This window comes from Lynx rufus, unplaced genomic scaffold (assembly GCF_022079265.1).
Source record: "Lynx rufus isolate CCGP_SWC_20201006 ecotype Redwood Valley unplaced genomic scaffold, mLynRuf1.p SCAF_15, whole genome shotgun sequence".
Lineage (NCBI taxonomy): Eukaryota > Metazoa > Chordata > Mammalia > Carnivora > Felidae > Lynx > Lynx rufus.
The window spans coordinates 47,308,306-47,333,707 of record NW_025814829.1 but is presented as its reverse complement, the minus strand read 5'-3'; the positions used below and the strand labels follow the sequence as shown (position 1 = coordinate 47,333,707).

Genomic DNA, 25,402 nt, shown 5'->3' with positions numbered 1-25,402 from the left:
TAATCAGGTACTGATGATGGCAGATTCTGGCTCAACTGACTTAGTAGGATTCTTGCCAAAATTGGACAATGCAGAGATGAGCATGGAAGCTTAAAAAGTCAGACCTATTTGAGAAGAGAGTTCAGGTGAGCCTAAACAAGTTTGGTCAAAAAGAGAGTCTTTGGGAGCACCTGACTGGCCCAGTCAGTAGAACATGCTAGTCTTGATCTCAGGGTTGTGAATTTGAGCCTCATGTTGAGTGTAGAGATTACTTAAAAGTAGTAAAAGCTTTGAAAGGGAGAGGGAGAATATCTTTGTCATTAGTTAATAGAATTTCATAGGGGAGTTAGGTGTTGGGAGTGGGGAAGGGGTGCTGATCAGAGCAAGAAGATTGTTAGAGTCCAGTCTGGAAAAGAGAAGCCATGCCAACCTTTTCAAACAGAAGGGTATTAATGCAAGTAGTTGGTTTCTAGTGTGTTAGTATGCTGAAAGAAGACATTGAAGTAACCCCAGTAGTAGGAAGCAGCTGTATCCTCTAGGGCCAGAGAAATAAAATGGAAGAAGTTTTGTGACCAGAATCTAAAGACTCAGTGTAGGTCTCCTGAGGAGCTGGTGCAGGGACCTCTGAGGAAGGCTGTGCAACTGGTTGCTTAGGCTTTTGAGGATACTCAGAGTAGCTAGGGTTTAGAAGGAACCGTGAGGGGAGGGGTCATTTGGTTAGTTCTTTGCTTCTGAAGAGATACCCAGACCCCTGAGCTGGTTGGGGGAAACACTTTGTGATTGGTGCTAGTATTTCCTAGAGGGCCTGGCAGGTATTAGTAATTCTCGGGAGTTGTGGTATAGCTACTCCTGGCGGTGCAGTCTTTCTTTTCTTCTACCGTTCGATTGCGTACCGCTGTTACTTATTGGCAGAACCTACCTTGGACACTGAGTTTTACAAGGTTGTGGGATACAAGGTAAGTAATGCAAAAATCATCTTGTTTATATATACTATCATTGAAAATTGGAAAGGAAATTTAAAAACCTACAAAAGCACTAGAAAAAAAATCAAACATTTAGGTAGAAATTGAATAAACTGTTACTAGATCTATACTTTGAAAAACTAGAGAACAGTAATGAAAGACCTCAATAAATGGAAAAATATACCATGTTCATAGAATTAAAGTCTCAATATTGTTAAGGTTTCCATTCTTCCCATACTAATCATTGGGATCAGTGTAATTTCAGTCAAAATCCTAGTGGAATTTTTTTGGTAGCAATTGAAAAGCTGATTCTAAAATTTGTATAGAAAAGCAAAGTAACTAGAAGAGCCAAAGCAATTTTAAAAATGAAGAACAAACTTGGGAGACTTATGCTACCTGATTTTAGGGATTACCTGATTTCAGGGATTACCATCAAGCTACAGTAATCAAGACATTACTGATTAAAGGATAGACACATAGATCAAAGTTGCAGAATAGAGAGTTCGGAAATAGAGCCACACAATCTAAAAAGATATTTCTCCAAAAAGACATACAAATGTCCAGTCAGCACATGAAAAGATGCTTAACATCATTAGCTATCATGGAAATGCAAATCAAAAGCACAGTGAAATACCATTTTACATCTACTGGGATAATAAAAAAAGACAATAACTAGTGTTGTTGAGGGTGTGGAGAAATTGAAACCCTAAAAACACTGCTGATAGCAATGTAAAATGATGCAGCCATTTTGGAAAACATTCTTGGCGTTCCTCAAAAGGTTAAATACAGAGGTATGATATGGCCTAACAATCCCACTTGTAGTTATATACCCAGTAAAAATGAAAGCATATGTCTACGTAAACATTTGTACATAAATGTTTATGGTATCATTGTTCATAATAACTAAAAAGTGAAACCAATCCTCATGTCTACCAAGTGAGGAATGGATAAATAAATGTGGTATATACATACAGTGGGATATATTCAGCAATAAAAATAAAGTACTGGTACATCTGCAACATACATGACCCTTAAAAACATTATGTTGTGTGAGGAAAACAAATCAGAAAAAACCAATTGTGCGATTTTATTTATATGAAGTATCCAGAATAGGCAAATTCGTAGAGATAGCAAATAGATTAGTGGTTGTCTAGAGCTGGAGTGGGGATTTAGGGAAGTAGGGAGTGATTGCTAAGAAGTACGGGGTTTCTTTTTAGGGTAATGAAAATGTTCTAAAATTAATTTTGGTAATGGCCACACAACTGTGAATATATTAAAACCACTGAATTAAGTACTTCAAATTATATCTCGATCTAGCTGTATACACAAAAGAAATATGCACAAATATGGTCTATTGATTTTAAACAGAGGTGTAGTCGAGATTTGATGGAGAAAGGATAGTCTTTTCAGCACATAATGCTTAGTAATTGGATATCTATTTGCAAAAAGTAAAAACAGTAAAAAAGAACCTTGAAGCACACCTTGCCCTGTATAGAAAATTAAATCAAAATGGGTCATAGGCCTAAATGTAAGCTAAAATTATAAAAGCTATAGAAGAAAACATAGGAAATCTTTGTGACCTTTGGTTAGGCAGAGATTTCTTACATATGACACCAAGGAAAGATCTATGAAAGAAAAAAACTAAAAAATTTGACTTCATCAAGACTAGAAACTTTTGTTTTTCTTTTTTTTTTTAATTTTTTTTTTAACGTTTATTTATTTTTGAGACAGAGACAGCATGAACGGGGGAGGGTCAGGGAGAGAGGGAGACACAGAATCTGAAACAGGCTCCAGGCTCTGGGCCATCAGCACAGAGCCTGACGGGGGGCTTGAACTCACGAACTGTGAGATCATGACCTGAGCCGAAGTCAGACGCTTAACCGACTGCGCCACCCAGGCGCCCCGAAACTTTTGTTTTTCAAAAGACATTGAAAAGAATGAAAAGTTACACCCTGGGAGAAAATATGTGCAAAACTCGTATCGATAAAAGACTTATATCCAGAATAAAAAAAAAATTCTCAAAACTTAATACTAAAAAAAGCCCATTTAAAAATAAGCAAAAGATCTGAACAGACAATTCACCAAAGAAGATATTTTGGGGGCGCTTGAGTGGCTCAGTTGGTTTAAAGTGTTTGACTCTTGATTCCAGATCAGCAGGTCATGATCTCATGGTTCGTGCGGTCAAGCCCCATGTTGGGATTCTTTCTCTCTCCCTCCCTCTCTGCTTCTCCCCTGCTCTCTCTTTTCTCTCTCTCAAAATAAGTAAATAGACTTAAAAAAAAGATATTTTGGATTACAAATAAGCCTATGAAAAGATGCTAAACAACTTTAGTCATTATGGAAATACCAATTAAATCCACAATGAGATATTACTATATTACTATACGCATACTCAAGTGGCTAAAATAAAAAAAAAAAAAACCAAACAACAATAAAACACTGATAATACCAAGAGCTGGCAAGGGTACAAAGCAACCTGTTTTGCTGGAGGAAATGCAAAATGATGCAGTTGTTTTGGAAAGTTTGACAATTTTTTTTTGTAAAGTTCAACACATACTTCTTAAATTACCCAGCAATTCCAATTCCACTCCTGTGTATTTACCCAAGTGAAATGAAAACCTGTATACAAATGTTTACAACATCTTTGTTCATAGTTGTCCCAGACTATAAACAATCCAAATGCTCTCCAACCTGGATCAACTAACTGGTACAATGGAATCAACTAACTGGTCAGTGGAATACTGAGCAATTAAAAGAGTGAGCTACGGATACATGCAACAGCACGATAGATCTCAAATGCATTATATTAAGTGAAATATGTCAGATTCGAAAGGCTTAATACCATATCATTTCATTTATATAAGATTCTAGAGAAGCCAGAACTTTCATGATAGAAAATGCGTCAGTAAGATAAAGACAGAGAGGGAGGCAAACCATAAGAGACTCTTAAATATAGGGAACAAACTGAGGGTTGCTGGAGGGGAGGTGGGTAGGAGATGGTCTAAATGGGTGATGGGTATCAAGGAGGGCACGTGTTGGGATGGGCACTGGGTGTTATATGTAAGTGATGAATTACTGGGTTCTACTCGGAAACCAGTACTACACTGTATGTTAACTAACTTGAATTTAAATAAATAAAGAAAAAAAGAAAATGTATCAGTAGCTGCCAAGAATTGATCATGTTGGGTGGCGTTGACTACAAGGGAGCATAGGAGAGTTTTTTAATGGTTATAGTGATGACCACACAGCTATATGAATTTGTCAAAACTCACAGAACTGCGGTGTATTTTATGCTGCATAAATTGTGCCTTAAATGGGAGAAAAAAAATCACAAAAAACCAAAAACCCTGAGTATTAGTCTGGAGCATTTTAGTTGTTGAAGTACAAAATACTACTGCTACATCAGAAAAACAAAAGAAGGAAAAAAGACCTAAATGCTTTTTCATGTTGTATAGTACACAGAACACATCAGAACAAATAATAAATATTAATGAAGGAAGGAAATGGGGAAAAAAGGGAGAAAGACGGGAATGAAATTTATGGCTTATGTGTAGAGTAGCTCTTTGAGGTGCATGCTTTTCATAGGTCAGTGCCTTCGTAATCCCTTGTATCACGTTCCTCTCTCTTTGATTTGTGGTGTTCATTGTCGGAATCACTGTCTTGAACTCATTTTTCTGTTGTAACCCTTCAAAGTTAGGTCAAATGCACATGATCTCCTTAATGTTACTGTTGTCTTACAGGTCCTTATCATCATCCCTAGAATATATATAGTAAGTGCTCAACGAATATTTATTGAATGAATTTTATAAATGAAAGATTCCTGACTTACAGATTTCTGTCCCTTCAAGTCTGTAAAAATTTTATGTGGTTATATTTTGGTACTTGGTTATTTCTTACATGTAATTTTTAAATAAATGTAAATTGATATATTTCCTGTTACATTATAAGTAGATTCATTTTTCTTAGGACAGTTACTTGACCACTTTATGTCTTGATAATGTCATGGTATGGTTAAGTGTTTTGACTTAAACATTTTAAAAGCATCTTTCTGGCTTTGAAGGGAAAAATAAATTATAAGAATGCAAAGACAGAATCAGGCAGAATAGTTGGAAGACTACTGTAAATAATCCAGAAGAGAGATGATGATGTCTTATGCCAAGTTGATGGCAAAAGGGGATATGTGGTGGGGTGTGGTTACAAAATAATAGCTGACTTAAGTTTGCTTACCATGTGCCAGGTGTTATAATGGTAACCCTCAGAGGTAGAGACTATTATTATCTTTATTTTAGAGATGACAAACTAAGGTTGCAGCTACGTTAGGAAGCTAGTATAAAAATACGCTGCAGATAATGCCAGTGAGTGGGTAAATTGCTCAAGATCCCCCAGCCAGTAAGTAATTTGCCTGTGATCATGCAGTGAGTACATGACCTAGTCAGTATTTGAATCTAGACAGTCTGGCTCCAGAGTGAGAACTTTTTGAACCAAGTGGACAGGTGCCATTTCTATGATGTGGGTAGGGTACTAGGTTAGTTTTTATAGGAACATGTAGAAGTTTTAATGAGAAAGAGAATAAATTAGGAAAATTGATGCCCTTGCCAGCCTTCTAGTATGAGTTTTTTTGTTTTTTAAAGATTTGTGTATTTTTGAGAGAGAGCACAACTGGGGAAGGGGCAGAGGCGGGGCGGACAGAAGATCTGAAGCAGGCTCTGCACTGACAGCAGCAAGCCCAGTGTGGAACTTGAACTCATGAACCATGAGCTCATGACCTGAGCCAAAGTCAGATGCTCAACCGACTGAGCCACCCAGGTGCCCTGCTAGTATGAGTTTAAAGAGAGACCATGAGAATGGCAGGAACCAAATTATTTTGATGACTAAATAGCAAATTGAGATCTTTGCTATATTTATAAAGTGCAAGATTGATAACTTGGTTGGAAAATACATTTATGAAGCATCTTTCTGGGCTCCAGGAGATACATAAATAAAGAAACAGCTCATACCTTTGAGGTTCATCATCAAGAATGATAGGAATGTATACTCAGAACAGACCATTTCAGCAAATTAACTGAGACCCTGAGATTGCTTCATGTTTCTTGACCATTTTGTTGTTGTTATTGTTTTTCTATAAAATGACAAGTCACTTAATGATTTCATCCAACTGAAAAAAATCATCTAGTCTCTCTTAGGAACTGTACTAGACACTGCTGATTTAAAGATGAATAAGAGATCATTCCTACTCCCAAGGAATTTGCCATCTTGTAGAGGCATACATAGTAAAGCCTCATGTGCCCACCATCCAACTTCAGTAGTTATTGACATAGTAAAGGTAATTCTCAACAAATATTTTAAGGCTAAAATTGCTATGGTGTTTTTTATTATTTAGGAAGAAACTATTAGCAGAGGAACTGGTTGGGAAGTAATTTCATGGGTTGATGAGATCTTACCAAACTCATGGGCCTTACAGGGAGAGGAGGTTCCAAATGGATAAAGACTTCTGAGGTAGAATTGACAAGAGTTTCTCAGCTATAATCCAGTGTAATTTTTTTTTTAGAAATAAAATATAATTTGTCTAAGTTATATTTTTGTACTGGACCTCAGGAAATTGAAAGAATCTGAGGAAACTATTTTTTTTTTTAGAGAAAATCTTTCTTTCTTTCTTTCTTTCTTTTTTTTTTTTTTTTGGTAATTGTTCCAGGAGTAGAATTTAGTGAATCATCAGTTACCTATGATAGCCAGTGCTCATCCCAAAAAGTGTCCTCCTTAATGCTTCTTACTCATTTAGCCTATCCCCCCACCCAGCACTCCTCCAGCAACCCTCAGTTTATTCTCTGTATTTAAGAGTCTCTTATGGTTTGCCTCCCTCTCTGTTTTTATCTTATTTTTCCTTCCCTTCCCTCATCTTTCTCTGTTTTGTATCTTAAATTCCTCATATGAGTGAAGTCATGTGATATTTGCCTTTCTCTGACTTGTTTTGCTTAGCATAATACCCTCTAGTTCCATCCACATTATTGTAGATAGCAAGATTTCATTCTTTTTGATTGCTGAGTAATACTCCATTGTGTGTATATACCACATCTTCTTTATTCATTCATTTGAGCTTTTTCCATACTTTGGCTATTGTTGATAGTGCTGCTATAAATTTTTAATTTTTTGAGGAACCTTCATACTGTTTTCCAGAGTGCCTGCACCAGTTTGCATTCCCACCAGCAGTGCAAAAGGACTCTCTTTTCTCTGCATCCTTGCCAATAACTGTTGTTTCCTGAGTTAATTTTAGCCATTCTGACAGGTGTGAGGAGGTATCTCATTGTAGTTTTGATTTGTATTTCCCCGATGATGAGTGATGTTGGGCATCTTTTCATGAGTCTGTTAGCCGTATGATAACTAATTTTTGGACCTTTGCAAAATGAGCTGCGTCTTCTACAGTTCAAGTATTTTAATTCTTTTAGCTTCTAATTGAGTTGTCATGACAGTTCAGATGAATCATGTAAAATTTGCCTAAATGAGAGAAGTTTATATTTATTACATAAGGATTGATAAAAATCTTTAATTGCTCTTGGAATATCTTTTTTATTTTATTTAAATTTTTTTTTATATGAAGTTTATTGACAAATTGGTTTCCATACAACACCCAGTGCTCATCCCAAAAGGTGCCCTCCTCAATACCCATCACCCACCCGCCCCTCCCTCCCACCCCCCATCAACCCTCAGTTTGTTCTCAGTTTTTAACAGTCTCTTATGCTTTGGCTCTCTCCCACTCTAACGTCCTTTTTTTTTTTTTTTTTTTTTTTTTCCTTCCCCTCCCCCATGGGTTCCTGTTAAGTTTCTCAGGATCCACATAAGAGTGAAACCATATGGTATCTGTCTTTCTCTGTATGGCTTATTCATTTTTAAGAGAGAGAAAGACAGAGTGTGAGTAGGGGAGGGGCAGAGAGAGAGGGAGACACAGAATCCAAAGTAGGCTCCAGGCTCTAAGCTGTCAGCACACAGCCTCTTGCAGGGCTCGAACTCACAAACCATGAGACCATGACCTGAGCCAAAGTTGGAGGCCCAACCGGTGAGCCACTCACGCACCCTTAAATATCTTTTTTAAACATTAGTGTTCTTTAAGAAGACTTTCAGTAAGTCTTCGGAGTACTAGTTAGGGGCTTACATGAAGTTATTTTTGTGATTTATTTAGGTAAAGCACCTGTTGTGTAAAACACGACAGCTTTGCTTTGGGGATGTTTTTTTTAAGTAAGGAGACAGCCTGTATTCGTAATAACCTTATAAGTAATATAGAGTTGAAAACTATATTTTGAACTTATGATACAACAGCTAGATCACTGTATTGAAATGCAGTGAAGCTTTTATGGATAAAATCAAAATTCAGTTAAATTTAATGTACCACTAGAGAGATGTAAAGGGAAAATATTTCATAGTAATTCAGAATTATCAGAAAGAAAGATACTATGGAAAAGAAAGCTAAAAACACGTGTAAAAAGTTGAGTTGTGGAGGTCTGTTATATGAGATTGTAGTTAAGATGTCTTGAAGAAATAACTGCACAAAAATAGTGAGCTGGAATTGAGCGAGAGGGCGTTGGGGAAGAGGGAGAGGAAGAGAGGAGACATTTGTGATGGGAGGATTGGAAAATCCAAACTGGAAAGTGGTAGCAAGATTTGTGTTACGTGTTGAATATATTCAGAATAGTAATGCTGATGACTTGAGTGTTAAATTATTTTGGGAATTTAAGGAATTGGGCAGAATTATTTCTGGATAACTGCTTCTAGTTCTGAAATTGTGTGGAAGCTGCTGAGTTTTGTAAAGACTAGAAAAACATAGTGCTGACCCTGAACACTTAGGTATGGAGGTCAAATTTTGTAGCAGGAAGATTTCTTCACCAAAAAAACTGAGTGAGTGAGGTAAAAATCAGGTATTGGTTTATTAACTAAAACCATCTTCAAGCTATTCATTTTCTTTTATTAGAATATCCGAAAATTGATACAGTATTTAGTAGGCACTTTGTGTTCTTCATGGCCATACTTCTCAAAGTGAGTAAGTGTTGTCTTAATTAGTGGTCTCAGCCTAACAAAGCATTGACAAACTGCTCGGAAAACAGAGTATAAATTCAGAGGAAACCTGAACTATTAGAATCACTAAGCGTGAACAATCATAGCTTTCTTCCTTTTCACATTAACATAACGTTCCTTTTTTTCAACTGAAGAAAAGTCCTGGCAAAAACAAACAAAACAAAACCAAAAACCAAAAACCAAAGCAAAATATGTGCTCTTGATCTTCAGAATAAGCTTTAATCTGTCTTTTTTTTTCTTGAAGCTTTTTAAAATGTAGCTTGTTTAAGCAAAACCTAGGTATACAGATTTAAATCTTCTCACTGTTGGGGAAAGGAGAAATCCCTATCTTGCAGTTTCAGTTCTAGCTAGTACTTTTCCTGAGAGAACTTTTAAAACGGGTGAGGCTGCCGCCCTCACGTTCTCATATCTTCTAGCCACCTACTTCCACCGCCCTTCTGTCAAAATTGCCCTAATTCCGACAGTGACCACTCAATGTCATTCAATGGCTTGTCTTTTCATCTCTTGATTTCTTTGTGGTTTTTGTTAGAAATGAAACCTTCCCTTTAAAATTCTCTCCGGACAGTTTTAAAAATAGAAGAAGTTCTTATATTCCCAGATAGATTCAAGAAAAATGCCTCTTTCAAAGGTAACTAGGTGAACACATGGCAGCTCTGCGATCTTATTAAAATTGGTGAGAACGTTTGCTTTTAAAAAAGCATTTTTTTCTTAGCATGAGTAGTTGATCATATTAATTTAATTCTATAATTCTCTCATTTGTCTAAAATGTATTGAATGCCTTCTTATGTGCCAGGCACTATTCCAGGTATTGGTGTACAAAAATAGAGAAGACAGAGATTCTTGCAGAATCTCTTGTGGAGTTTATTTTTATGTATTAAAAACTACCTGATTACTGTATGTTTAGTATATATCTGCTTTATCTGTGACTTTTTGAATAATTAGATACCTCTTGTATGTAGTGCCATGGTTCAGCACAAGCAATAACTAGTTGCCTATTTCTAAGTCTATTGATAGCTGTGGTTAATGTTTTATTAATGTCCACATGTAGTTATTAATCAGGTAGTTTTATCAGAAATACCAAAAGCAATGATTATTTCTATAAATCGCTATTTCATATGGGTTCTCCCTGGTCATAGATATATACTAGTAGCATTTGGCTTAATGTCCCTTAGTGCCCCTTAAGTACTAGGGTGCTGTATGCAATCTAATTGCTGTATCATTACCAGGATAATCAGTAAATTAAAGCTATTAATCATGCAGTGTTATGAGGGACCTAGTTCCTTTCAAATGTCAGTCTATAAAGATAAAGGGAGCCTAGCCTACGTTTTTAAGAGAGGAGAAAAGATTATTTTCCCATAATGTCTGGTCAGACAGAAGGCTGAGGGTCAGCTAGAAGTTGAATGTTGATTGAGTTGAATCATATTATGGTTAAGAGTTCATTAGGGATATGTGTATGCATGTGTATATATGCATGTTTAGGAAAAGATATCCCAAATATGAAATCTTACATAAATCATTACACAAAATAATCTGAACCAACATAGTATTTAATCAACCTGTTTGTCAGCAGTACTGAAAACATATCATAGTAGGACAAGCGAATATTAGGAGGCTGTTGCAATTCTAGAATGAATAGAATTGGTCACAGTGGACACAGGGAGAAGTGCATGGAATTTGGACTTACTGATGGATTACTAATGGATTATATGGCAGGGAGCAATGTAAACAGTAATTCCTACTTTCTTATTTGGATAGGTTGTGGTGAAAGTCCCTGAGATGGGATACCCTGGAAAACAAGTTTTAGGAAGAAAATATGGGCTCAGATTTGGACATGGTGATTTTGAGGAACCTTTGAGCCTCTGGAGCTCAGAACACATGGGCATGGGTGCAAACACTCAGAGATGAGAGAGTGATGAAAAGTATACCACTGAGAAAAGTGTGGAGAGCCCTTGGAACAGTTGGGAAGTTAATAGAGGAGAGGGAACAGCAGTGGGGTCTTTGGGGGGTAAGAGAGAGGGCTTTGTCATTGAAGCCAAAGGAAGCAAAGTGGTCCACAGTGAAAGGATTGAAGAATGTCCCTGGAACTTAGTGGCATGGAGAGAGGTCATGTATTACTTCCGTGAAAACTGAGGAAAGATACAGAAGCCATGTTGAGCTCAGTTGAGGAATGAGTGGGAGAGGAGGAAACAGAGGTAATGAGTATACAACAACTCTTTTGAGAAATTTGTTGCAAAGTAGGAGACTATATGGTAGCCAGAGGGTTATGTGGCATTGAAGAAAGGTTTCTTTTACATGGGAGGTATAGAGTTTATTTATTTATTTTTTATTAAATTATTAATTAATTTATAGACACAGAGCGCATGAACAGATGGGGAGCAGAGAGAGAGAGAGAGAATCCCATCAGGCTCCACACGCAGCATAGGGTCTGATGTGGGGCTCTATCTCGTGACCATGAGATCATGACCTGAGCTAAAATCAAGAGTCAGATGCTTAACTGACTGAGCTACCTAGGTGCCCTGTATTGGAGTTTTAATAGCTGTAGGTACACAGTAATGACTTATTGATCTCTATAGAACATGTAACATATGATATATTTAATTACTTTGAATTCTCCTTATATATTATGGGACTTAAAATTCAGATATTTGCATTTAATTTCAGAGGAAGTGAGCTTAGACCATTGTACACTGTTGTTTTTAGTTAACTCAGTTTTTTTACCCAAAGAGTACAGAAACTTGCTACCCTCAAACTACCAATGTTTTTCCAGTTCAAAAATATAATCAGGGGTGCCTAAGTGGCTCAGTTGGTTGAGCATCTGCCTCTTGATTTTGGCTCAGGTCGTGATCCCAGGGTAGCGCTCCATGCTGAGAGTGGAACCTGCTTAAGATTCTCTCTCTCCTGCCCCTCTCCTCTGCTCCTCAGAGAGAGCTCACTTGCTCTCTCTCGCTCTCTCCCTCTCTCTAAAATTAAAAAAAATATATATACTTAGAACCAAATAAATTGTGAGGAAGATCATTTTATGACTTATCCTGGCTCTTTTTTTTTTAATTTCTTTTTTAACATTTATTTATTATTGAGAGACAGACACAGAGCGTGAGCAGGGGAGGAGCAGAGAGAGAGGGAGACACAGAATCCGAAGCAGGCTCTAGGCTCCAAGCTGTCAGCACAGAGTCCGACGTGGGGCTCGAACTCACAAACTGTAAGATCATGACCTGAGCTGAAGTCTGATGCGTAGCCGACTGAGCCACCCAGGTGCCCCTATCCTGGCTCTTTTGTGGCATAATATTCTTTTGCTGATCTTAAACTTGGTTGGATAGTGAAGAAGAGGCAGCTGGAAGGAAGTTACAGGTGTCAGTTTACTCAGGTGTAAGTCTTCTCAAGAATAATATGCTCAAGACATTGTGTGGAGCATATTTAGCTTTGTTGCTTTTCAAAGTTAACCAAACTTATATTTTAATTTAAGTCCATGAGAGAAATTTAAAGAATTGAAATGACTTTTTTTGGTGTATGATTATAAAAGAATTCATGATCAGTGTGAGTATTTCAAATAGCGTAGGAAAATAAACAGAAGTAATTTTTCTCTTAATTATGTTGCACACATATTTTGGAGTATATTCTTGTATATTCTTTTCCTATGAAGGTTGAAATCAGATTTCTAAGTAGTATGTGTTAGAGAAAGAGAGGAAGCAAGGGAGGCAGGGAGGGAGAGAGAGAATAAATATGTATTTAAAATAATACTGTATAAAATTTTCAGAGATGGAGAGAGAGAATGTGTATTTAAAATTATACCACATATAATGTTTTGAAACTTGATTTTTTCACTCTGGTCTCTAATGTGCAGTAAATAGCATGTTAAATCATATAAGCTCTACCTCCTTTAATTTTGTTTTGCTTCAAGCCAGTCAGAATTGGAAGCTTAGGTTCTCTAACTGAACAATATAAAAGTTTGCTTTGAAGAAGCTGAAACAAAGCAGAATAGATGTAAATTTGATGGTTTATTAAAAATATTAATGGGATGAGTTTACTTGAGCTTTTGAGTCATGGCAGCTACTACAGTTTTTTCTAAAATGGCCAGATTATGACCATATGGGGAAAAAATGGGACATATTTCAGAGGAAGGGCCTCCAAAACTGAGGTCTGGGCTGGAGGTGGAAGAGTGTGTATAAGCTAGAGAAGCTGGTGACGTAGATGTTGGGCCAATTTTAGAAAATGGAGATATTGATACTATGACTTTTAAGGCTTAAACCTTGAAACTAGAGCCTGAATGTTAGACCAAACCAGTGTATGTCATCAGGGTTTGGAATCCAGATGGTTACACCAGGGTCCACTCTAAGAGATCAAAACTGAGCAACAAATACAAGTAAAGATAAAATCTGAGCAAAGAGGCATAAAACATAGCTCCAGGTTCAAGCTAGGCACCAGGAGAAAGTTAAGGAATGGAATTTATATTCATAAGACTGGGAAGTGCAATTCAGTTTCTTGTTCATTTGGGCGGATCATTATAGTAACACACTTTGTCATCATTGACTTCGTGACGAAAAATATTTGCCTTTGTTTCATTTCTAAACACTCTTGGAAATGGGTGTGACTGATGAGTCTATGCTGCTCCCCCCAGCAAGGTGGAGCTGTGTAGGTTGTGTGGGTTTTGTAGGAAAGGACCAGGTTTTTCATGTAGGGAGTACTTTGGGTCAGGATGTAGGGGTATCCACAAGACATGATAGGCCTGCGATCCACTTTTGGCATCCCATTTCCCCATCCTCTGTCCTACCCACGCTGTTAGCCAACTTGCCCTACATTCATGTCAGGAGATTCACATGGTTCTTTTTACGCCTTGAAATGTGTCCCAGAAATATATAAGTAACACATTCATTATTTTGAATAAGTTCATAGGATGATTTTAAAAAGTAAATGAAAGGAAGTAAAAACTTTTCTTGATGGTAGAATAACATGGTTCACCAATAAAGAAGGTGGATCGGGAAAAAATGTCTAAGACATCACTGAGCTGACATTACTGTTATGATTTAATGCCCTCCCCAATTTTTCTCTTGACCCAGGCTTCCATTTTTATATAAATTCATTAGTATACTTTCTGTAACAATAGCAGTTCAGCAATAAACACAGTATGAATGGTTTGTTCTCTTTTCTTAGGCACAATAACCTTGGTGCCCGACCAAAGGGGCTGTCCACTCTGGTGAAGAGCGGTGTCCCTGAAGCATTGAGGGCAGAGGTATGGCAGTTACTATCAGGCTGCCATGACAACCAGACAATGCTGGATAGATACCGACTTCTTATCACAAAGGTAGGAAGCTTTTTTCATATTCTTCTCACTGGACAGCATATTAAATAAATATTGTTTTCATAGGTGCAATAAGTCATAAATGTTTTGAACTTCTTTAAAAACTATCAGTGTTGTGCAGCGAATAGTTCTGCCTTTTGTTCTGAGCATTTGTTGGATAGTGGATAGTGGATAGTGGCTTTCACTTTTTTGTTGCAATGGAATATATTTATATTTCAAGTGTTTTCAATTAACCTTTCTTATTATATGAGATTTATATAGTTATATTTGTACACAGTATGCTTGTACTCGAGTATAATTTTGAAATCAAATTAACTTAAAATGAAATTAAAAGGCCTCCTGTGCTTATGTAATCTTATACTTAAATGATGTAGATAGTTGCCCAGATCCCTGTTCTGTCAGGAGTCCCTGGTTCCAATGTAAATTCCTGTGCTTATGTCCAAAAAACTGATGGTAGAGCATGTACAAAGATAAGCTTCAGTCCTAGAATCTCCTCATAGGTCTCATCTCCTAATTTCTTACTCTACTCTAAATCATAGATTTAAAAATCTCTATTCATAAATGAGATTTTTTTGCTAACCAAGTCTTCGTTCCTCAGGATTTATCAACTTTTCAGATTCTTTAGCCCCTCTAATTCCTTCTTCCCTTACTTCCATTTGGGCCTCCCTCCCTTTCACAGATATTTTCTGAGTGCCAGTATATTCAGTCACTGCTAAATTCAGATTATAAAAAAAAAACCTTTATCATTGTGTATAATTAGTGTGTTCTGCAGTGGAATGTGCGAGATGATCCATTGATGTGTGTGTGTTGGGGGGGATGTCTAAAGTTCCGTTTGTATTTTTTTAAGTTGCGACACAAAGGATATTCAGCTATACTAGTATTTTCTGTGCCATAGTACTGAGACTTGACTAAGTCCAGTGGCCATTTGTCCCATGTGAGTCAGGAGTGACCTGATGGAAGAAGGGGCTTGTGCACCTTGGGAAGGAATAACAGTGGTGCTCACACTCATACATGCACTTTCATGATATTAGAGTTCTCTTGCAATTTGCGTGTGCTCAAATATGTGGAGTTAAAGATTGTCTAGTTTTAACTTAGCCCCCACAGGGTATATGTGTGGTTTAAAGAGATTGCTATCACAGAATGTTACATATCAAGATACTAAACAAAACAAAACAAAACAAAAACCCCACTAATGTGTCCCTTCAAGTAAGAATTAATGGATAATGGATGACAAAGCAACTACCTCTGTAAATAAGTTCATGTTATAGAGAAGGACTTTTGAAACATTTGGCGATTTAAACATCACTGTGTGATTTTGTCGCACTGAAAGCTGTGTGCGTTATTATAAAACTCTTAACATCTTCTTCCTGGATTCAGAAATTCCAAATGTGTTTAAGACTTGTACAAACAGTTGCAGAAAATTTGGGACTGACTGTTAATACAAAAATATAACACCTTCTGATTTACTGATAAGAAAATTCATTTGAGAAAATGAGTGATTTCCTAACCAAATTTCAACAATATGATTGTTGGGTGGGACTGAAAAAAAAATGGTGCCCTCTGTTTGGGTCTCTGGATCTCTAGAAGTCTTTCTCAGATATGATAACGACTAAAACTGTGACTCAAGAAAACTGATTTTGAAGCAGGTTTTCAAATTATTGTTTCATAAACTGCTAAACAAGTATGTTAACAAATAATTCCTATTATATGATTCTGTTACATGAAATGTGCAGAATAGGCGAATGCAGAGAGGCAGGAAGTAGACTAATGATTGCTATGGGATGGGGGTTAGAAGAATTGGGAGTGCTAACAGGTATGAGGTTGCTTTTGGGGGTGATAGAAATGTTCTGGAATTTGATAGTGGTGATGGTTGTACAACATTGTGAATTGTATACTTTAAAAAGGTGAATTTTATGTTATGTGAAGTATATCTCAGTAGAAAAATTACACAAAACATTTAAAAAATGACCCATGTTTAATATTGAATAATATTTTTGTGAAGCATAACTTTTTCATTTTCTTTACCTTATTTTATATCCTATCTACATTTCTATGTAGATCTATATTAGCACAAGTGCTACTGTGTGCATAATAAAAATGAGCAAAATAAGTATACATGTATTGGAAGTTTATGCCCAGAAAAGTTTTTATTAATGGAGGTGTCTGAGGAAAAATACCCAGAGACCATATCTCTGGGTGTCAGATCACTTTTTTTATCTAAAAAACAAACTATATACTTTTAATAGCTGCTTATAGAGTAGCTGCTACTGCCATATCCCTTTCTCTACTAAGAAGGTTTTAAAATTCATGTCTTTTAGGATTTCAGACTTTGGGAGCAAAATAAATAATAAGTCTCCTGTGATATTATTTATGAACTCCCAACAATGCAGTGTCTGTCATACATATGATAAAAAGCTTTACCATATATGAAGCACCATGGTAATTTTGAATATACAATTTGCAGGAAGAAGTTTAAGATCAAGAGGCAGAATGACAAAAAAAAATGTTTTCATTGAATAAAGTATTTTCAGACTCTTTTTTACTCTGGAACCTGGCAGTGATTTACTTTCTGCTTCTGGCAGTAGCAGACAGATACCCAGGCTTTGCTGGTTGTGGGACTTGGCACCTGCCTCTAGGTGTTCCATTCTGAATCACCTGCCTTCGTTCTATAGTTCCTGTTTCCTGCAGTTTCTTAACTTGAGAAGCAACAGCAGCCCCCTGATTCTCTGGACCGTAGTGGTGCCGGCCAACCTAAAAGTTAGCAGTAGTGTCCCCAGTGTTCTGGTCTTCCAGCTTTTCCAGTACTTAAGTACCTAAGTTCTTACATTAAATCTCTCTTTCCCTGACTAAACTGGGATATACTTGGCATATGCTTGTCACCTTGTTGTCATGCCCCTAAGGGTATGGCAAAATGTTATACTTACAGTTGCAGGATTTTTTTTTTTTTTTAAAGCAAAATGATGCAAACCAGAACCAGCTGAGGGACGAGATACATAGGGCAGAATCTGGTACTGAGAGGGTTCCAAATATGAAGCTTGCATTGTCGTCAGGGACACATTATCATCCTTCCCACATCACTGCGTGCTAGTACGTACTTGGAAGATCACTAACCCAGGAAGCTTACCAAGCTTTGGACTCCAGAGTTTTTATGGGGTTTTGTTACATTGGCATGATTGATTTAATCATCACCCACCTAGCTGAACTCGCTCTTTAGCTCTATCTTCTCCCCTTCCCTGAAGTTGGGCTGATATCACCTGACTCAACGCCTCTAACCACGTGTTTGGTTTTTCTGGCTTGGTTAGCTCCCAGTGCTGAGTCCTCTTTTTAACCTAAACCATCTAGGGGCCTACCATAAGTTGCCTCCTTAGCATAAACTATCAGATTGTTGGAGGGGCCCACCGTGAATTAAAAAAAGACACTCCTATCATTTGGGAAATTCTAGGGGTTTAGAGGTTATCTTCCATGAGCCTATACTGAGGCTGGACCTCTCGTTGGCTAATCTGATCAAGTCTATTGCCCTTTTAAAGAGCTTTCCCTTAAACCTAAATAGCAGTTTTCACTTAATCTTTTTGGCCAAAGTACCGTTACATGGCTACAATCTCCCTAGAAAGCTGGGAATTTTTTTTTTTTTTAAGGTGGTCGCAATGCTTTTCTCTCCTCCACCTCCCAAAATATGGGCTTAATAAGGAAGAAAAGAGAAAATAGATATTGGATAGACACTTAACCTTTCTCTGCTGTAGATAGCTGTTAATAGAGGCAGTAGTTGAGGTATGCTGTGGAATAATTTATTATAAAAATTAAGCTTAGTAATTTATTTTAGGATGGCAAATGTTTAAAAATTACCACTAGAGATTGACTAACTGTATAATTTAAGATAATATAATACATATTTCCACCTTCAGTTTATACATTTATGACTACATAAAATTTTATTTTATTTTATTTTTTATTTTTTAAAATTTACATCCAAATTAGTTAGCATATAGTGCAACAATGATTTCAGGAGTAGATTCCTTAATGCCCCTTACCCATTTAGCCCATCCCCCCTCCCACAACCCCTCCAGCAACCCTTAGTTTGTTCTCCATATTAATGAGTCTCTTCCATTTTGTCCCTCTCCCTGTTTTTATATTATTTTTGTTTCTCTTCCCTCATGTTCATCTGTTTTGTCTCTTAAAGTCCCCATATGAGTGAAGTCATATGATTTTTGTCCTTCTCTGACTAATTTCACTTAGCATAATACCCTCTAGTTCCATCCACGTAGTTGCAAATGGCAAGATTTCATTCTTTTTGATTTCCGGGTAATACTCCATTGTATATATATGTATACACCACATCTTCTTTATCCATTCATCCATCAATGGACATTTGGGCTCTTTCCATACTTTGGCTATTGTTGATAGTGCTGCTGTAAACATGGGGGTGCATGTTTTCCTTCGAAACAGCACACCTGTATTCCGCCTAGTAGTGCCATTGCTGGGTCGTAGCGTAGTTCTAGTTTCAGTTTTTTGAGGAACCTCCCTACTGTTTTCCAGAGTGGCTGCAGCAGTTTGCATTCCCACCAGCAGTGCTAAAGAGATCCTCTTTCTCTGCATCCTCGCCAACATCTATCATTGCCTAAGTTGTTAATGTTGGCCATTCTGACAGGTGTCAGGTGGTATCTCACTGTGGTTTTGATTTGTATTTCCCTGATGGTGAGTGATGTGGAGTATTTTCTCATGTGTCAGTTGGCCATCTGGATGTCTTCCTTGGAGAAGTGTCTATTCAACTACATAAAATTTTTAATGTTAATTCTATTGTTGACAGTGCAATTTATCAAAAACAACATTTTCATATAAACAGTATAGAAATGTGTGGCTCCAATAATGTCCCTTTATTCCAGCTCTCAAGTTATAACATTTCTATGGGAGGAAATACAGTGGTATTTTCAGTTCCCTTGTCTTCCTTGCTTCTAGCCAAAGATAATAAAAGATGAATGTCAATATCTTAAAAAACAATTTTGTCCTTTTTGTATGTTTACAGGTAGACATTAGGCATCAAGTGCTTATAGCCAAGAGTATATGTATGTACTTGGGTGATGAATACATGTAAGCTTACCAGCCACTCAGTAGAAAGAAAATGAATACCCAGAGGATTTTCAGTAAGAAGTGTCTCCAGTATTTGCTATTTGTTGGTCGTGGTTCAGCAGTTGGTAGTGTCTTCTTTTGGTCCAGTTAATTCTTCCTGTCTTATCAAGGAAATGGCAATACTTCAAGGTTAGTTAATGAAATGGTTCAGCTTGAACAAATAGCTGTTTTATAAAAACCCTACCAAGGACCTAATATTATGTAGGGAAGGAATGATAGAACCAGTAAAAAAATTTTATTTTAAGTAGTCTCCACATCCGACATGGGGCTCAAACTCACAACCCTGAGATCAAGAGTTCCATGCTACACCAATGAGCTAGCCAGGTGCTCCAGTAATAGAAAAGTTCTGAAACACCTAACTTCAACCAACCCTTTTAGGATAGGTCTTTGCACAGTCTGTCCTAAAGTGAACTGAGGCTTTAGCCATTGCTGCTGCATGATTTCTGCCAGGGGCTGAGGGCATTGCCACTGTTGACAGATCAGTGACAGGCTCGTACCACATATTTCTGAAGTCTTAAGTTCTTTATTGCTTATAGTTGATATTTCATGTGATTCCTATGAAATTAGCATTCTTCATAATTTTGAGGTGAGAAGGATTGTGACCCTATAGGATCAAACAGAATTTAGAACTTGTGAACTGAGGATCAAATCTTAATATTTAGTTTGAGGAGCCACTGAGTAGTGATTACATTTTCACATATTAGCAACCTTTTGACATGAGGAGGTTATGTGTGTTTTAGGGCAACTTGAATTTTATGTTGTTTTACAGAACTGTATTTGTGATTTCAGTAATTACCTGACACGTGTGGTATAGTTTATCCATCAAGTGTGCTGGTTATCATTTGTATAACATAGCAAATGTTGGATTACAGTTCTGTGCTCTTTTGTAGAAGTGATCTGATTTGTAACACTCATACTTTACACTTTGTTAAAATCAAAACAAGTTTTTAATTTGATAAGCTTTCAGAAATAACATCATCATAAGCCATTTTCCTACCATTTGAGTTCTTGTTTTTTCCAAAGGAATATTTTCTTTAACAAGTATCTCTCTGTGTGTATGTGTACATGCGTACACACACACACACACACACACACACACACACACACACACTTTCTTTTTACAGGATTTAAGTTCTAGTGCTAGATTCAGCTAAATTTGACTTTCACCCCTCCCATGTATTAATTTATGATCTTGAAAAGTTATCCCAACTTTCTAAGCCTCAGTTTAATCATTTATAAGGCAGAGATAGTAGTACTGACTCGAATTAAATAAGATGATAAAGTGCTGGGCACATAGTAAGTATTTGAGATTAGCTTCTACTATTTTTACCAATATGATAATACATCGTGAACATGATAACAGTTATAATGGATATTGGTGTCAGTCTATACTTCTACTTTAATATGTATGTTAGACTGCTTCCGATCACATAATTTTCACAAGAGCGCACAATGTGAATAACAGCTGATGGAATTGAGAAGGAACCTTTTTAGAAATGTAAAGTGTCAGACATTTTTTTTCTGTTTTTTTTTTTTTTTTAGCCCCCTGGTTGGTGAATATCATGGAATATTTGAATCCTAAAACTTGACCTTGTAGTGGTTATATGATTTATTATTTTAGTGATTATGTGTAAAGTATATCATAAAGTCAGATGATGTTCTCTAAAAACCACTCCTGATGACTGTTAAGGCTACAAGGCAGATAGTAGTCTCATTCACTTATTAATTCATTTACTGCAAGTCAGGTATTACTTTCATCAACTTATTAATCCATTCATTCGGCAAGTCTTTATCGAGCATCTTTCACGGGCCAGGCTTCCTATGATTTCTAGGGCTACGTAGGTGAAAAGAGTTCATACCCTTCATGAGTGCAGCCTAGGGAAAGCCAAGCCTGTGCACGGATAGACTGCATTTACATTATGATACAGATTATAATAGGTATCTTAATCAAGTGTGTGGAATACAGATGAGGTAGTTGCAGCTCTGTTTGGGTGAGCTGGGAAGACTTCACAAGGAAGATGATGTCTGAGGTGGGAATTCAGTGCCTGAGCAGGATAGGAGAAGGGAATGCAGTATAGGACTGGCTTATGTAGTGATTCAGCCGCCAGTTAGTGACTGAGCTTGGATTGTACAGGGAGCCTTTGCAAGTGGAATCAGCATGCTCCTTTCTTTCCTCACTCCTACCCCAGTTGGCCAGCTACGTCCACTATTCATGGGTCAATGCTTGTCCTCTTGTTAAATGAGAAAAATGTAATACAAGTTTGTTCTTGTTAGAATACATATGTGAAGTAAAAAACTTCAGAAAATATGTCATTTGAAAATGATATCACAAGGGAATATTAAATTGGCTTCCTAGGGTTGAAGTAGTAGAATTTTAATAAGTAATATTATAGAGTCTATTCAATAAATATTTGAGTATTTACTGTGTGCCAGGTGCTGTGCTAGGATGGTATTGCATGTTAATTTTTAGAATCCATGAACTAAAAAAATACTACCTATTGGCTAAATATAAAACAGTATGAACTTGCAAAGAAGAGCATGTGCTTAAACCTCTATCAGAGAGCCAAAAGGGCAGTAGTTGCAAATATTACTTTGGTAGTTGCTGCCAAAACTCTCTTTTGGAATATAAATAAAAACAGCTGTGAGACTGACCTGTTTTAAGATTCTGCAAGTTCTCTGCTTTCTTGAGCATTATTGTATGGACAGATAAGGCTTCACTCTGTTTATTCTTGTCAGGTTGTTGGTGCTGCTCAGAGTGAAGCCTGTCTTCTGTCTGTTCTCCAGTGTATTATTGTAGCAGATGGCTTTTAATAAAACATGTAGGTAAAGAAAATGTTTTACTCTATTTCAGTGGAACATTCTATAATTATAATTACTGGGCATTCTCGAGAAAGTATTTAAATTGGTATTTTTCTTGTGATTGAATAACATTTAGAGAATATTTAATTGAAAAGTCAAATTATGCTATCATTTATGTATTTTTTTATTTGAGAAGATTTCACAACTAAATTAAATGCTTTACATCATTTAGCCAGGTAGTTGTTTGCTTTTTGTTTACATGGTTTATTTTTTTAAAAATTCAGTACTGTTAGATAACAACTCTAGATTTCATCGAGAGGCAGGGCACTGCTTAATTACACGGCTGCTCTGTTCTCTGTCATCACCTTGTCTAGTTTTAGGAAATGAGCTTTTTGATAGAATGGGGTTATTCCAGATGGGTCTGTACCATCGGTATGTGTAAAAGCCACAGACTCTCATACTGAATGGTACATTACTGATATAGCTCTAAAATTTACAAACATTTCTCCAGAAAATTCTTAATTCTTTAAAATGTACTAACCCAACCAAAATAAGGTGGGCAAGCAGAATAAAGAATATTCACTGTGTTGTAATGTAAATGCCTTGAACACATAGACACCAGCAGTCTTTATTAGAGGAAATCAAGAATTATTGAAAGAGGTTCTTTAAGAAAATGTGTTTTCTCTTTTCTTGTGTAGTAAGGGTGATGGTTTCTCACTATATAATTATACCTTGCTTATTACTGGTTTTTCACAGCATAATTTTTACCAAATTTTCTTTCATCTCTGAGGTCTTTCATTTTCTTTGATATATATATTGACATTGGCATGTATCAAAACTATAATTATATGTGAATCTGAGCACTGACATGTTTCTGTAAAAATTTTAAAATTATTCTTTCATGTACTTAAGTGCCAGTGTTCTATTTCTAGTAACAGATAGTGTGCTTGTTTATCCTTTAAACGCAGTAAATAGTTTTCAGGTAAATTAAGGAACAGGTGATTTCATGTCATAGAGTTAGAGAAGTACATTGTTTTGAGGGAAGTCTTTTGAATTATTATTAAGCGTGCATCATTTAGTGGCATAAAAGCTGTATTTATAGCTTTAGAATTAAGGATAAGAGGAAAAAAGTGATATTTTTCCTAAATCATGCAAATTTTCAAGTTAGAGTATGACTCTTGGATCCCAATTTCATAACAACATTTTTTGCACAGTAACTTTATTAACGTTATTTGCACTCACTTTATATTTATATTTTATTGGGTAATGTGGTATGATGAGTTTTCCTCCAGGGCTTTTGCATTGATTTACTTTTCCATTTAAATTTGTTTGGTTCTGTTTACCATTAATTAGTGCCAAGGTTAAAAAAAAAAAAGGGGGTGAGACAACAGGTATGAGCTAAGTACCAAAAATCCACCCCCAGACCCCATATTACACATTTCTTGTCATAGTTTGGTAACAGTTAACAGTTCCATTTTGTTTGATAACTTCATGAATCTTTCTCAGTTATCTTCTCTTTATCTTTTTGTGTCTCTTTATATTTGTCTCTCCATCATATCTTCCATTCTCTATTACCTGCCTCTTGTTAACTGTCCATAATGTAGCCGTGAAAGTGGTTTTCATTATTTGTTGTTTTATATTTGCTGGGTTTCATTTTCCCTGTGAATTTCTCAGATTAGGCTGCATGTTAGTTGCATGGCTTTTAGTTGATTTTTAAGACTGACAAGAGACTGTGTCATCATAGATAAACTGTCATTTTGTTTCTCCAAACAAAATATACTTTGTATCCTCAGAGCCTGGCACTAGCCTTTAACATAAATATTTGTTGAATGACTACATGAAGTAAACCCTTTGGTCAGTGCCCCATGATTAGACAAAAAGGAGGGATTAATTGGTTATGGCATTATAATCGAAGAATATATTAGAAGTTATGAATGTTATTTTTTTTTTAATTTTTTTTCAACATTTATTTATTTTTGGGACAGAGAGAGAGAGCATGAATGGGGGAGGGGCAGAGAGAGAGGGAGACACAGAATCGGAAACAGGCTCCAGGCTCTGAGCCATCAGCCCAGAGCCCCACGCGGGGCTCGAACTCACGGACCGCGAGATCGTGACCTGGCTGAAGTCGGACGCTTAACCGACTGCGCCACCCAGGCGCCCCGAATGTTATTTTTTTAATAGAACACTTCAGCTTGTAGACCAGAGTGGATTAATTGAAGTCTCACTTTTGCCATCACATTTTAAAAAATGTTTTATTTATTTTAGAGAGAGAGAACAAACAAGCAGGGGAGGGGCAGAGAGGGAGGGGTTGGGGACAAAGAATCCAAAGTGGTCTCCGTGCTGACAGCAGAGAACCCAATATGGGACTTGAACTCAGGAACCATGAGATAATGACCTAAGCCGAAGTCAGACACTTAACCAACTGAGCTACCCAGGCACCCCTTTTCATCACATTTAATGAGTAGCTCTTAAGGACCAGAAGAAAGACTAATCATTGAAAAGTTTTCTTCTTAATTTATTCAAATTGTTCATTATAAGATAAATATTTCTTTTGAGCTTATGGAATAGATATATAATTCTTAATATGCACAGAGACCCCAAAATATTAAATACAGTGCATCTCCTATTGCAAACTCATATCCTAGTTTCTACTTCTTTTCTCATCAGTAGGAAAAAAATAAATAAATGGAAAAGCCAAAGGACCATTGAGAAAATTTAGGATTATTGTAGGCCTTAGAAAAATTCAGTTCCTTTGTAAAATTTCTTGAGATTCCTCAAGAAGATACTAGATGAATACTATGTTGGGGATATTATTGACAGTGCAAAAATTTTTCAGACTTTAAAGCTTTATTCCATAAACTGGCTTTTGATTTAATTAATATATTCATTCCATAGACTGTTTCAAAATAAATATTGTAATTAACTCAATATGCTGCAATTTAAAAAGAATAGTTGTACCAGAACAATTTATTATGATTCTCATTTGATTGTTTTTTTTTCTCTATTAAATCTTTACTTTTTCTAGGATTCACAATTTTATCAGTAATGCTTCTATTAAGAATACAATAGGCTTTCCTTTTATACATACAAACTTTTTTATTCCTAATGAATGATGCATAGACTAGGTAAAAATTGCTGAAAACTTTTTTATTGCTAGGTTGGAAATTTATGGGTATGC

The 25,402-nt window shown here is 36.4% G+C and overlaps 1 protein-coding gene across 6 annotated transcripts in view; it reads left to right on the top strand.

Moving 5' to 3' along the window:
- The window catches only part of RABGAP1L (RAB GTPase activating protein 1 like), a 770,330-nt gene that overhangs the window by 220,075 nt on the left and 524,853 nt on the right, over window positions 1-25,402 (top strand). For all 6 annotated transcript variants that reach the window (XM_047076973.1, XM_047076974.1, XM_047076971.1 and 3 more), the window contains one exon: window positions 14,154-14,304. In XM_047076973.1, the coding sequence (XP_046932929.1) occupies window positions 14,154-14,304 (151 nt within the window). The remainder of the gene's footprint in view (window positions 1-14,153; window positions 14,305-25,402) is intronic.